This window comes from Megascapheus bottae, unplaced genomic scaffold, assembly GCF_031878675.1.
Source record: "Megascapheus bottae isolate mThoBot1 unplaced genomic scaffold, mThoBot2.hap1 H_1, whole genome shotgun sequence".
In the NCBI taxonomy this organism is placed as follows: domain Eukaryota; kingdom Metazoa; phylum Chordata; class Mammalia; order Rodentia; family Geomyidae; genus Megascapheus; species Megascapheus bottae.
Window position 1 is genome coordinate 4200001 of NW_028327858.1, and position 15604 is coordinate 4215604.

A 15604-nucleotide genomic window follows, 5' to 3' on the forward strand; every position below is an offset into this window, starting at 1 on the left:
ACTGTCTGCAAAGGCATCATAGGATACATATCCTCTAAAACCAACAATTGTACCTACCTACAATATTTGCTTATAAAAATACAGCTATTACAATGCTTGTGGGTATCAATGAGTACAACATTGGGATTTGATTACTCTATGAACAAGTAATATAAATATAAAATAAAATATAATAATTTTCTTGATCAAATCTTATTATATTTATGTATATCATATCTAGAGATATCATGTACCTACATATTGGTGTTGGATGTTATAAGCATTATGGCACATGGTAATACTCATAGAATGTGTGTATTAACTTTTATTTTAGCTATGGTCCACAACGTTACCAAATAGAAATTGAAATCCTGTCCTGAAAGTTGTTACTTCATAAAATGAGTAATTAAAAAAAAAAAAAGGAGACCAGTGGCCCAGTGGCCCATGCTTGTAATGCAAGCTACTAGGGAATCTGAGATCCTGAGGATCCTGGTTCAAAGCAGCCCAGAGAAGACTATCTGTGAGACCCATATCTCAAAAAGCAAGAAGTGGAAATGTGCCTCAAGTAGTGTAGCACTAACCTTGTGCAAAAGAAACTCAAAGACAGTGACTCGGGCTCAGAGAGAATAAGAGGGAAAGGAAAAGAGGACAGAAGGGAGCGAAGGAGGGATGAGGAGAGAGGAAGGTAGAGAGAGGGAAAAAAGGAAGGATAAGGAAGAAAGAAATAAAAAGAAATGAAGGAAGAGAAAGGAAGGAGGGAAGGAAGAAAGAAGCAAAGAAGAAAGGTAGGATGGAAAGAGGGAGGGAAGGAAGAAAGAAACAAAGAAGGAAGGCAGGAGGGAAGGAAAAAGGAAAGAAGGAAGGAAGTAAAGAAGGGAGGAAGAAAGAGAAGAAAGAAAGACTTTTTCTCAACATACACACATTCACTGTCTAAGTGTGGGAAGCTCAGGCACATTATAGATTCCAGAGAGTTTTGCAGAGCTATTCACTCATCAATATCACAGAACCTAATGAAATCTTTTTACATTAGCTAAGTAAGAACATTACATCATGTCTATTTTTAATATTTGTATCATAAGCTCATATTTTTACGGGTGACTTTCTTCAGACCAATTTTGATCAGATTTTCATTAAAAAAAAACAGTTTGTGCCAAGTTGAAGTGGCCCGTGCCTGTAATTCTAGCTATTCCCCAGGCTGACAGCTAAAGATCAGAGTTCTAGGTCAACCTGTGCGGGGTAGTCCATGGACCTCTAAGACTTGTCTCCAACTTAACCATCAAAACCTCAGAAATAGTGCAATGGCATGCATGCATACACACATGAGCACACACATGCACGCACATACACACACAAATAGTTTGTACACAAAGTTTAATAAGCTATAAATATGGAATATGAATGCATAGAATACTGTAAAACTGACAAAGACATTTTCAACATCCATGTACAAGTATTATCACTAACAGGAGTTTTATAAAATTTCTTATATGTTTGCTGAGAGTGGCAAAGGCCACTAATTTCTCTGTTAATATGCAGTCTATGCATCTTCCTCAGGAAAATAACTTTGATTTTGTTTTGTTATTTAGCTAGACAAATTGGAACTTTTAATGAGGATATTTTATAATGTTCCCTATAGATAGGTACAGCCAGTTAACTGAATTCTGACAATGGATGGTAAGAAGAAGTGGAGAAACACCTTTCAAATAGGTCTTTGAAGTAAATGTGTGCATTTTTCCTTCTTTATCCTCTTGATGGGTGGAAATCAGACTGGAGAGCTGAAGCTTTAGCAGCAGGGTCTTGGGACCTTGAGGCAGAACACTTTTCCCTCAATATGGCCCAGATAAATGACAAAGTGCATGAACCCCTGGTACTAGAAGCACTGAACATGTGTACCGACTGATTGTGGAAATCTATTAGCAGAGAAAGAAAAACTTCCTCCTCAAATCACTTATTTTGAGTTCTGTGAATGATAAACTTATCTCTATTATTTTTACCTCGTAAAAATTTGACGTATTTCCCCTGCTTCATATTTCAAAGAGTGCTTGGACTGTACTTTGGCATTCTATAAAACTAGATGACAAAGGTTGGAGATAGTGCTAACTTAGAACATAATAGTATCTATAAAAAACAAATGAATGAATACTTTCTGTTCAGTGTAATTATCAGCGTTACAGCAGTATTGGCTTCTGTTGTTTTAAATTGCAAATATATGTCACTTGAATTGCATAGAAGATTCTATTCTCTCTACCAACACTTTTCCCTCTTAGGCAAAATATATATGAAGTTCTAAACACATGTTCAACTTGTTCAAGTTCTGTGCATTATTTCCCATTATATATATATATAAATATATATATATATATATATATATATGAAAATGAAAACTCATGAGAGTTCAGTGAGGACCAGTGATTCAACACTTAATTCTATGGAGCATGATCACACCTGGGGCTAATTAGTAGGCATCATATCAAGCAAGGCAGAAGCATTTGTAGCAGAAGTATTTGTTTATTCATTACTTCATTCTTTGAAGAAAATCCTTGATGAATAACTACCTTGCTCCAGAGGCCACGCATCACTTAAATATAAAAATATGTAGCATAATATTTGGTTTTCAGGCTTTTTATGTGTCATGCAGAAGTCAAATGTGTGTACAAAAATAATCATGGGTTATTTTACATTGTCCATTGCTTTGCCTTACTTTGCGTCACTTTATTTCTGAACCTGAGGGTCATCCTGTAAGTTAGGAGGTTTGTTTTTGTCACTGTCCCTTCATCTTTCTTTCTCATAGAGTGAGCTCCTTGGCTATCTATTGAGAGGCCTAGGGAAGGAGAGAACAGGTTAGAAGCGTGCTCCTGGCATATACCCAGATGGAGGCATGTTACTAGAATCATCTGCTAGTTCTCCCCGGGGAACTTTTCACAGACTCTTCTTGGAAGGGGCAAGGTCCTATTTTACAGTCTCCATTCTTTCATGTATGCTAACATATTTTTCTGGTTGCAAAAATGAATATAATCGGAACAAGGATAAGAACACAGCAAGAATACATGGAAGCCTTACAAATGAAAGGGACCTGAGCCTGCTCCTCCCACGACACTGCTGCCTTTCATTCTTTGGTCCCCAAACCTTCTATAAAATGACCAGCTTGCAACACTGGGTAAGAACAGATTCTAAAAGCCTAACACAAAATTTTGTGGCAGGGCTGATTTTTAAGTGATCTGGGAATCATTTCAGAATTAAATAACTCTAACTAGTTGCAGGAGAGAGAGAAAAATCAGAGATGTTTTAGTCCATAGCGTTTGATATAACCCCTAGATAACTGGAAGTGGTGCTGTGGCTCAAAGTGTAGAATACTATCCTTGAGCAAAAGTGCTCAGGGACAGTGTCCACACCTGTGACTAGGAAAAAAATAATTAGTGAATTATTCAATAATTCTTTTTCTAAAAAGTCTTATGCAGATGAGGACTAAACTACTTCTGGTGGCACAAGCTTTATTATTAATTGTATTATATGTTGCAGTATTTCTCTATGCATTTAGACTCCATATAAATATATATAAATACATATTACTATATAAACTTAGACTTTCTATATAAATTTGGATCATCATCTGAAACATTATCATTATTAGTTCCTCTGCCAAACTATGATGAATACACATATATTACTCTGACTGAGGAAGGAGTAAACTGCTTGGATTTCAGTTCAATGTAATGCAACAATAATATTGAGAAATCATTTTCTATGTACCAATTAGAACCCTAGCCCTATACTGGGGGCTACACTAATTGCCCTGATAATTAACTTGACATGTTTAAACATCTTTGAAAAATAATTGTATACTTGCAAGTTCTTGAATCTCTCATTCTGACCTCATTTCAAATCAGATTGTGATGTCCATTCCTGAGTAGCCCTCAGTTTGAGGGGAAAAATAGTTGGGCTGTCTCCCTGGGCTCCAGCTTTGCATGTTAACAGGGCTGCAGGGAAAAATCAGCAAAAGCTACATAGAGTTAATTGGAGTCCTTTGCAACAAGTCTAGAGATACACAGGAGTGATCACTCTAGGGCTTTCTACCCAGAGGCTCCAGCTGAGGAAATGTACTCTAAAGAACTCCTTGCTCTGCACTCTGGCCTAAAGAGGGCACAGAATATAGACCCTGTGGCCCACAGGGGCCCATTTGCTCCTGAGTGGAGCTGTTGACCCTTGGACTCTCCATTGCTGTAGGGAGTTACCTCATTTAATACACCAGTAACCAAATCCAAGAACAGCACAAGATTCTGCTTCACTATGATTGTGCTTCGCTATTCTATCTGTCCAGTTCTCGTGGTTGATAGTCGTATTTTAGTCACTGGCTTTTTGTTGGACTTTTGCTTTCTTTTCAATCTGACTGGAATTTTCCACTTCTTCCTGGGATTCACCACATTTAGTCTTTGTCATCTTATGATTCATTTTGCTAGTAGCATCTACTTATTTTTTAAAAAAATATTTATTACATTACTTGAAAAGATACCCCTTTATCTCTCCCCACCTCAAATTTTCAGGTTTTCATCGGGAGGGGGACATGTCATGGGATTTTCTGAATAAGACTGAAACTTGATCATGGATGTGAAATTCTTCCTGTTCATGGTATTTCTGAATGATGCCTGCACAGGATTCCCTGAAATCCTTTTCTTCTATCAGTGTCCATGGTACATTGCAGACAGATTACATCAACTGCTCTGCACATGCACAAAGTTAGGGTGCAGCACTGTGACTCATAGTACACTAACATTTGTGACTCACCACCTCAAGATAAAGACCCATTGCTTAAAAATGCAAAGACAAATACAATACCAGAAGAAGAATCCTAGGCAAGCTTAATCTCTAGCTGAGTACAAAATAGTTTCTAGCATTTTGCACTAGTGTTTCTGCATATTAATTATAATAGAGCCCCGGCTAATTGCTGTGTTACCCACTTGTAATCCCAGGTATTTAGGAGGAAGATTTGATGATAAACTCAACAAAAAGTCAATGGTGGCAAACAACTGTCATACAAATTTTGCCCTGCCTCAGGATCAATAGATATATAGACAGGGGTATCTGTCCCAGGAAAAAAATATAACCCCATCTGGGGAGAAATTGCCAAAGGAAAACAGTTGGCAGTATTATTTATGAGATAAAATGTTTACCTATCAAGTACAAGGAACTGAGTTCAAATACTGTTAAAAATGAAAATGAAGAGAGACTGAGACAAAATATGATTGGAGGAGAGGAAGCAGAAGGATTCTGTAGAGAATGAGAAGATATTAATTACAGTGTAGCACAACTCATGCCCAGAGTAGAAGGGAGCCGTGAATAGATATGCAGCACAAGAGTCTAGGGAAGAGATGTAGTCATTTGTTCTGCTCATTAGGAAGGAGAAGGATAAATGCAATTGTCCTAGAACAGAAGGAGAAGTGGAAAGACAAGAGTAACTCTCACTTTGAAGTCAGTGTTTGGCTAGAGATGCTCTTTATTGACATTAGGGAGAAAGAAGCATCCAGGTTTGGATATAAATTCAAAAATTGAGATGCACAAACTGGGCACTGATAGCCCACACCTGCAATCCTAGCTCCTCAGGAGGTTGAAATCTGAGGATCATGGTTCAAGTTCAGCCAGACACAGAAGTCTGTGAGACTCTTATCTCCAATTAACCCAAGAAAACTTGAAGTGGTGCTGTGGCTCAAAGTGGCAGAGTGCTAGCCTTTAAATAAAGAGCTCAGGGAGAGTATCCAGGCCCAGAGTTTAAGCCCCAATACTGACCAAAGGGGGAGAGAAAGAGAGAGAGAGAGAGAGAGAGAGAGAGAGAGAGAGAGAGAGAGAGAGAGAGAGAGAGAGAGAGAGAGAGAGAGATTGATTGAAACACATCATTCAACCAGAAATGTCAACATGTCCAAACATCTGTGGATAGGGGTATTTGAGCTTTGAGGTGAGATGTGAAGCTCAGAGGAAGCATTACTGCAGAAATAAAGGACCCACAGAAGAACTGGTGAGCATTCTGCTGTGTAGATGCTGTTGTGAAGTAGTCTCTAAATAGGTAAATGTGGCTCAGGAAACATGATGCCTAGTACAAAGTAAAATAGTAGGGACAATGTATCTAGATGCTTCCTACCGGAAGAAAGTACAGAAGAGAAGAGGAGGGAGCAATCTGAGAGGATTTTACATGAACATGTGTGTGTGTGTGTGTGTGTGCGCACGCGCGCGTGTGCACGCACGCATGTATGTGTGTGCATGTGTCTGTGTGTGTGCAAGTACTGGAGCTTGAACTCTGGGACTCATTCTTTGGCTTGCCTTTTCCATTCATGGCTGATGCTCTACCAGTTGAATCACAGCTCCAATTTCAGCTTTTTGTGGGTGAATTGGAGATAAGAATATCAAAGTTTTGATAATCATAATAATTAGATCTGAATCTCTTGAGGAACAAGCATTTAATGTAGCATTTAGAGTTTAAATTGTGGTTTGGGTTTGTTTTTAATGATGAGGAAAAGTAGAATTTGGATGATCTTGGAAAGAATCAACAAGATCAGTGTTTCTCACACTCATCCCTGCATCAGAGTCAGTAAAGGCTAGCTCAAGTAAGGACTGCTGATCTGTAGGTTAGAGTTTCTAGTTCTAAAAGTGTGCAACAGTTTAGAGAATATGTGTCAACAATGCATTGTCTGTGCAGTTCTTCACAATCATCCTGAGATGATACTCTGGTGTGAAAGAGTGAGATTAAAAATATCATGAAGAAGACACGCTATTACTAACTTCTCTGCAATAGAAATGGGGCCTTGGGATTTTTAAAGTTTTGCCTTTAGGAAGATTGAAACAACAGGAAGGCAAAAGTGGTAACTGAGTAGAAAATAATCATGAAAATCAAATGATTATAAAAACCTGCATCTGCCAGAAATATTTTTTTTTACTTCTTTCAGCTCTCAAAGCACATATTAATTCATGTATCACTTAACAACTTTATCAGGACAAAAAATGTAATTAATGCAAACATTTAGGAGCAACCAAGTAACAAGATCCTGAACAAAAAAAATCGATTTTGTTTTCATCTCTGGTGTCTAATTTGCTCTAAAATATAAAACCATCCGGTGAGTCGGAGGAGGAAGAGAGATGAACATTTGGATAGTTAGGAAAACTACAAAATATTTAAGGAGGAGAGTGGGAGTGGCAGCTCTTTATAGAAATATGGCAAGTTTGGTACCATCCATTTCTGTGGAGCCTTTTGAAATTGAGGGTTGAGGACTATTTAGTAATAATCTTTTCAACGGCGTCTAGCCTGATTAACTAGTTGCCTTTAAGAGATGGAAGAGAGTAAATGGACTACTTCATGAGGTTAAGTTTTTAAAAGAGGGAAGAATGAGGTGTAAAAATGAAGTAAACAAGTGAATTGAGCAATAGATTGAAAAGAGGAGAAATGACATATAAGGTTATCCTAATATATTTATATGTCTATAATGCAAATTGTAATTTTCCATAGAAGATTTTTTAATTACATTTGATACATTTAACCTTTCTTATCAAGAGAAAGACTTAGATGTGACATAGTATTTAAATGTGTTTCAACCTTTCATAAGGCTGAACACAGCATGTGTGCCTTGGTAGTAGACAGGGTGAACATATTCCACCTTAATCATTCTGCATGGCACACTGTACTGTGAGAAATTGATTCAATGATTTGCCAGTCAAACTGTTGGGGCTCTCATGCCCCTCCACCTTGAGATAATTAGCTTAATCAGAAATTTTACAACAAATGATGGAGGTGTGAACTTGGCTAATCCCAAAGAGTAACATTTTGCATGGTAAAATTGGATAGCTCTTCTTGAATATGGATACAGATACAGAACCCTTAAAATTATCCATAGAGTATTCGGGGGCTACAGACCCTTATGATCTAGTCTTTTAGGGGAACAGAGAGGGAGCCTATGCAGTTTGTTCAGTTATTCTTTTTCATCTGACATAGACAGACATACATACATACAGACAGACAGACAGACAGGCATTTGGATAGATATATAATATACAAATGACCATAACAGATCGTTGCTTGCTTTTTCTTCTGTCTCTCTCCCCCCACTTTCTCCCCCCATCCCCGCTCACCTCTCTCCTGACTATCCTGGGGTTAAACTCAAGACTGGGTGCTGCCCCTTAGCTTTGTTGCTCAAAGCTGGCACTTTCACTAGGGTCAGGTCACAGTTTCACTTTTGACTGTTTAGTGATTAATTGGAAATCAGACTTTCATGAACTTTCCTATCTAGGCTGCTTCTTTGGGGCACAAATCTCGGATGTTTCATATGTCCTGAATAGGGAAGATTGCAGGCATGAGTCACAGGTGCTTGGCTGGATGCTTGATTTTTACTTTTTAATCTTTGTTTTTGGAGACACGGTCTCATTGTAGCCCAAGCTGACCTCTTACTAGAACTCCTCCTTCTACAACCTCTGAAAATTGCAGGTATGTGCCATGATATTCTAGCTCATGCTGTTATGTTTGATTAGGAAAACCAGATATGTGTTTAAGGAATTTGGGGAGGGAAAGCTTGCAGAAAATTTAAATCAAAACTCAAAAGGGAAAGCAAATCAGATTGACCTACCTGTATCTGTGAGGGGACTGGTACTGACCAACTCTGTCTGAGCAGAGGGCAATCGTGAAGAACGAGAATCACCCTCACTGTAGGCTTTCAGAATGTATTTCTCAAGTACACCTCTCACTATGACTGGTTCATCCCAGGTCACTTCAAGCTTATATCCGCTTATACTTCGGATTCTTGAGGGAGTTGGCACACTTTGTGGAGCTGTGAAAGAATAAAAGAGAAAATAAGAGAAAATGGCAGCTCTGAAAAGACAATTGCCCCTATTCTTCACTTTTAATGGCTGCAGTAAATCAGACCCTACCATTAGCATAAATACAATTTATTAGAGTTGTAACTTTTCAGCATTGATTTAATATGACTGCACATCTTGAGCCATTCAGTTTAAGCAATATTTCAAAAACCATCAAAACTCTATCGACATAACACTCTTTTCTGTCTAGTCCAGGTTTTCCAAAAACATTTAAGATATCTGATATAGTGAAGCATCCCTCATAAAAACAGAGGTGGAAATCTTCAGAGAACATGTGCGAACAGTTTCATGATGTTCCTTTTAAAAGCCAAGTAATTAGACTGTTATTATACATAGTGCTTTGACACTTTTATATCTTCCATACATTAGACAAAAAAGAAAAAAATTATTATGGTTTTTCTACATGACTGGCTGGTTCCACTTTACAAATTCAGTTGTTTTCCAGTTAATTTTTTCTTAAAAAGTTAAAACCTCAACCACAATAGATAAGGATATATTTCTCATTACATTTCATGGGGCAGCAGAGCCCTTCAGGTTCTTCAAATTCATCTTCAGATAACAGTCTCTTTAGAGTGTTCTCCAAACAATAACACACAAAAAAGTTTCAGCAAACTGCAAAATACCATATCCTTCATTTCAAATATCCATCACTTTAACATCTTGTTAGATAGTTTGACTTCTCTTTTTTTTCCTTTGATCAGGAGCAACTTCATCACAGCTGACTGCATGGGGAAAAGAAAGAGCCCAAGGAATTCAATGGCAGGATGATGGATAGAGGGCCTGTGCTAACTGCCTGTGGGCTCTTGAGTCTTGCAGATGGACCATCATTCTGGCTTTCCCACAATGAGTATCTTCCTCCTCTAATTTCCTTTACTGACCAATCAACAAAGGCGTCTTTCAGGAAAACAAAGTAAAGATGCAGGATGAGAGGAAACAGAGAATCATTCTGGGCCAGGAGGACACACAGCCAACCCATTTGAATCACAAATAAAGGGACCCTGAGAAAGGCGTTGATTTTATTAGTTCTGAAATGTGGTACAGGACAAAGTACAGTATTGTCTAACAGATGGTCTTCTCATAAGGGACAGAGCAAAACTGACTCAAAATAATTAAATAGTGCAATTATTCTTTAACCCTTGGGATCATGTAGCTGCTCAGTGCTGTGGTCAGACTGTAAATATGAATTCATGGCACATGACTTTGTGATCCGATTATTGCTATAAATTCAGAGCTCTATTTGCATGCTTTCTTGGTGGAATTTAAAATGAATACTAACGTTATATAAATAACAAACTTCCTAGATACCTATTTAAATTGCCTACACAGTCAAAGCAGGCTTTATAGTTGAAAAGGTAGAGAAACATGAAATAGAAATAGAAAACATCAGTAACAAATGGATATTTTATATCAGAATTTTCTCCCAGCTTTTGAAGTTGAAAAGGATTTGTAAGAAATCATTCAGCTCAGTGTCTTTCCTATAAATAGATGATTATTTCAATCATCCCTCCCCAAAAGCATCAATTTCTCCTTTTCCTGAAGAATTGATAGGCAGAAAGCCTTGAAAGCTATTGTTTGTAGCTACCTTAATATTCCCTTATCTTTTAAAATAAAGAAGATTCCTCAGTAAAACAAAATACATAGAGATATAGGGACACTTTATTGATAAGTATAAGAAAATATCATGGTGATAAGCATCTTTATAGAGATTGTTGCTTGCTGGATAAACAGTAACAATTCCAGATACACAAAAGACCACTACTTGAAGACAGCTTTTTCTGGTGAATACCTGGCCCTAATTGGTAAAATGGTAAAACTCCTTATAAAATTCTTTATAAAACTCCTTGGGATTAAAAACCCCTTTAACAGTGCCATTGTGAGAAACAATATTGTCACCACCATGGGAAGTATAAAATTCTGATTATTAGTAGGTTTGTCTGAAGTGAGATCTAATATATTTTAATGCTTACTTGTTTCTCTTCCAACTCAAATAACAAGCAAAAAATTAAATGAATCTTCAATTTCACTCTCAGGAGAGTCATTCTATGATTCTCATATTGTTACCACAGCAAGTGTTTGCAAAGATGTGTTAACAGATACATCTGCTTCCAACTAAGTTCAAGATTCAAAAGTTTCTCTTGCAAAAGAGTAAATTGGCGCTCCCTCTCTAATGGGGACTGAGCTTTTGATCTCAATCTCTTGGGATCTCAGGTTTCCCTTCCAGTCTTGGATAGATGGTGGCAAATTGAGCCTATTAAATCCTTAAGATACCAGAATTTCCTTTCTGCACATCTAAAGAGGAAAGTATCACATCTTAACAAATATCAGCCAGTTTTTCTTGAAAAATACAAAGCACCAATCTGCTATTTAGCCATTGATCTTTTCCAAGCCAAGACCTAGGTCACAAGATTCCAAAAGTACTCCTAGTCTTCTCTTCATGCACACAGAAACATGCATAGGTGTGCACATATTTTAAGATTAAACAGAATTTACCTGTTCCTGTGGTACGCCCCCGACTCCAATCACTAAATAAAGAACCTCCTTCGTGGGATGCTCTGATTCGATACAGGTATTCTTAAAGAGAAATAAGAAGTCGAAAAAGTAAATGAATCCTCCTACAGACTGAACAGGAGACATGTAGTGTTTAACTGAGAGACCTGCACCATTACCTGTAAAGGGTTGGAGCCCCGGATCATAAACAGTCTGCTCTCTCCCCTGGTAAACCAGGATGGAGTCATTTCCCCTGCAGTTACCAGTGATGTCAGTTGATAGGCATCCATCGAGATTGACTGTGACAGCGCTGCTGGACACAGATGCCAAGTTAACGATAGCACCCCGTGTAAATGAAACATCCTTCATGCAACCGCCGAAACCTAGCAAACAGTAAGGGATTAGTACCACATCAAGAGCTTTAGTCATTAATTACCAGTCAGTTCTGTCCTCTGCCATTCTCCGTGTGGGGGAGGGAAGGGGCAATGGCCTACCATTATTAAACTTCCAAGTCTGCTGTGGAAAACCTCCTAGATACTCTCTGCTATTTAAAAATTTTAAATCCAGAAAGATTTGCAAGGAAATAGTGATTTTGCTGGATCCTTCAAATTATACATGGGGTAAATATTGTAATGCAACTTGTGCTTTGTTTACTGAATTTTGCCTGTATTAGCACACATTTTTCTAAATTCTGTTTCTTATCACGAATCAATTTTAGGCTGTCATACAATATGGAAAGGCTGTTTTTACATGTCCCTGAGTTCTAGAAAAATAAGTTACTATAGGAGTTAGTGTCTATTAAATGTTAAACTATAGTATTTGAATTTGCATAATTATCTAGCTATTTCATTTGAAGAAAATATATACTTGGGGATTTATTCAGAATAGCAGGAGACAGAACATAGTTTAAGCATATATTAGACTCCGTTAACATTGCCATGAGTCACGTAATAATTATTTCAGAGTACTGTATATAATGCGGTTCTAGTGAAATCATCGAAGAAGAGAGATGTTGCATGTGCTATAATATTTTCACAGAGTTCTCTCATCTTGGATAGACAAAACTTCAATGTACAAGAGTTGTACATTCACACAAGCCTGTCAGGGTCCAGTATTCAGCTTTGGTTGTATTAACCCTATCAATGTTTTATAGAATTCATATTGTGTACAGGTGGTTTTAGAATGATCACAGTGCAGCAACATTATCTGCTGTTTTAGCAGGAATGTGGATGAAATGAATTTGGAGGTTATGTTACGTTTTTTTATTTGTTTTCACCTTGGCCAGACAACAAACCAAGGAAGTATCCAGACATCCAGAGAACAATGGCTTTGAATGACATGCCATTTTGTGTCAATAGACATCAGTTCAGGGAAGTGTGGCAAAAATCTGTCCAGAAATCTGCACAAAACAGGATCAAATGGGATAGAGATTGAGACTACAAAACAACCACCAAATTTAACGGTACCAAATACCTCTTTGCAAGATAAAAATGGCCACATTATTCCTGTCAAGATTTAGATGATATCTTATTATGTCTTCAACATACTAAATGCTTGAAGACACTTTCCTTTTAAATGTCTCTGCTCTCGTTCATATTCCCTTCGGCCTGATTGATCAATATTACAGGTCTATCTTAACACACAGTAGACACACCATCTGTTGGATGAATTGAACTGATACTGGTGAAACTCAGTATAAAAGAATTTGCTGGAAAAAAATCAGAAAGGAAGAATTCACAACTCTTACCAAGAGTAATTTTCTGGTGGCAGGTAGTCAAATTATCTAACCTCTCTCTATCTGTGTTTTCCAACCAAGAAAATGAGATGGATAGCAAAGAAGATTTGGCATAAAAGCTGTTGGGCCAGGTGCTGGTAATCCTAGCTACTCAGGAGGCTGAGATCTAAGGATGCTGGTTCAAAGCCACCATACATAAAAGTCCTTGAGACTCATATCTCCAATTTATCACCAGAAAACCAGAAGTGGAGCTGTGGCTCAAGTGGTAGAATGCTAGCCTTGAGCTGAAGAGCTCAGGGATGGTGCCCAAGCCAAGAGTTTGAGCCTTGAGACTTGGGGAAAACAACAACAGCAACAACAAACCTGTGGGAAGAAACATCACACACTTTGAGGAGTCTCAGTCTAACAAAATGGCAAAAATCCTGAATGCAGACGATGGAGATGGCGGTACCACCGTGTACATATACCAAATGCTGCCAAACTACATGTGAAAATAGTGACCAAGGTTATGTCTTTGGTGTTTTGGATTTCACTCCAAGTTTACCACACTAAAAATTAATTCACAAGATGGAGGCGTCAATTCGACAAATGTAACATAGTCGCCTCCCTTTAATTTACAGCTGAAGACCTAACTCCATAATTTTCTCAAATGAGGTTTATAAGCATTTTTCTCTCCTCCTACAGATATAGTCTCTGGCCTCAGGCTTCACAGAGGAAGCTCTCCCAGTGGACATGCTTTTCTGTCAAAGTCCAGTTTGCTTTGTTCTTTCAATTCACCCACCTCTCCTTGATGGACTTTGGAACCCTGAGCTCTTCAGCTCAAGACTATCACCCTATGACTTGAGCCACAGCTCACTTCCAGTTTTCTGGTGGTTGATTGAAGATAAGAGTCTCAAAGACTTCCACCCTGCCGGCTTTAGACCATGATTCTCAGATCTCAGCCTCCTGCGTAGTTTGGAGTGAGCCACCAGCACCCAGCTTCTTTTTTTTTTTTTTCCTTTTTCTTTTTTGTCAGTCCTAAAGCTTGAACTTGGCCTGTGACTCAAAGTGCTAAAGAATTAGCCACAGCTTCATTTTCAGTTTTCAGTGGTTAAATGGTGACGAGTCTTATGGACTTTGACGTCCAGGCTAACTTGAATGGTGATCCTCAGCTATCAGTTTTCTGAGGATTATAGGCATCAGCCACCAATGCCTGGCTGGAAAGAAATAATTTTAAAAGGAACTGAGAGTCCTCTTTTCCTGACTTCATGAGAAGCAAAAAAGATCCTCTACTTTTCATAGACTTCCGATTATTCAAGCGTTTTAATACCAGAGCTCCAAGTGAACCAATCAGGAAAACATGTTTTCTAAGTGAAGCAGGCTTGGCAAGCCTGATGGGTTCCACTTTCCACTTGCCTCTCCTCTCCTCTCCTCTGGGTGCATGATAGGCCTCACCTACATACAAATGAGCTAACACTAATTCTAAGACACATTCTCCTGATCTGCCATGTCACATCTTTGGCAAATTAGGTTGTCCAGCATTTCCAACACAAAGAAGGAACTTACACTTGATTCAAAGGAAGCATATGACATTAATGGGTAAAAAAAAGTAGCACTACTACAACCTCCCTCCCAACAATGCTTCTGAGAAAATGGTGTCAATTGAGACGCATTGAAAGAAAAAGAAAATGGTAGGAGTTTTAGAAATTTTCTAATAGTGTATTGAGAGACATATTCTGTGGACCTGAGTCCTTTTAATTGCAGTCAATTTTGTGATTTCAATAACCTTGTCACAAAATTCCACTGCAACTTGACTAGTATATAATAGTAGTAGTAGTAGTAGTAGTAATAATAATAATAATAAACCAGGTACCAGTGACTAATGCCTGGAATCCTAGCAATTTAAGAGGCTGAGATCTAAGAACAATGGTTCAAAACCAACCCAGGCAGGAATGTCTGTGAGGCTTTCACTTTCAATTATCCAGCCAAAAGACAGAGTAGAACTTTGGCTCAAATGGTAGAGTACAGCCTAAGCAATCATAAAAGCTAAGAGACAGCTACCAGGTCACGAACTCAAGACCCTGTAGTAGTACAACAGAATAATTGCTAATTCTCATTTTGTACCAGGTTCCACCTTACCATAGTTCAATATTTTAACAGTAGCTTGAGAGTCACTGACATGAGGATAGTGCAATGATAAAAGTTCAGTATCCATCATAAATAAAATATCTTTCAGTATCCTAGACTTAGACCTAGTGTAGGTAAAAAAATTCTCCTCGAGGCCCGGAGTTTGGCCTAGTGGTAGAGTGCTTGCCTAGCATGCACCAAGACCCGGGTTTGATTCCTCAGTACCACATATGTAGCAAAAAGCCAGAAGTGGTGCTGTGGTTCAAGTAGTAGAGCCCTGAGAAAATCCAGGCACAGTGCTCAGGCCCTGAGCCCAAGCCCAGGACTGGCAAAAAAAAAAAATTCTCCTTGGGTCTGTGTTGATGTTTACACTTCTGTTATTATCTTACACTTCTATTTTATTTTTTGTCATGGATATGGGACTGTCAATAGTTATGGGCTAGGAAT

General features: G+C 38.2%; 1 protein-coding gene across 1 annotated transcript in view; it reads right to left on the reverse strand.

Moving 5' to 3' along the window:
• Nucleotides 1-15604, reverse strand: part of LOC150039010 (usherin-like) — a gene marked incomplete at its 5' end in the record, with an annotated part of 572498 nt that overhangs the window by 349881 nt on the left and 207013 nt on the right. Inside the window, 3 exons of the mRNA XM_090328110.1 lie at nt 8580-8780; nt 11320-11400; nt 11496-11699. Of these exons, the coding sequence (XP_090184236.1) occupies nt 8580-8780; nt 11320-11400; nt 11496-11699 (486 nt within the window). The remainder of the gene's footprint in view (nt 1-8579; nt 8781-11319; nt 11401-11495; nt 11700-15604) is intronic.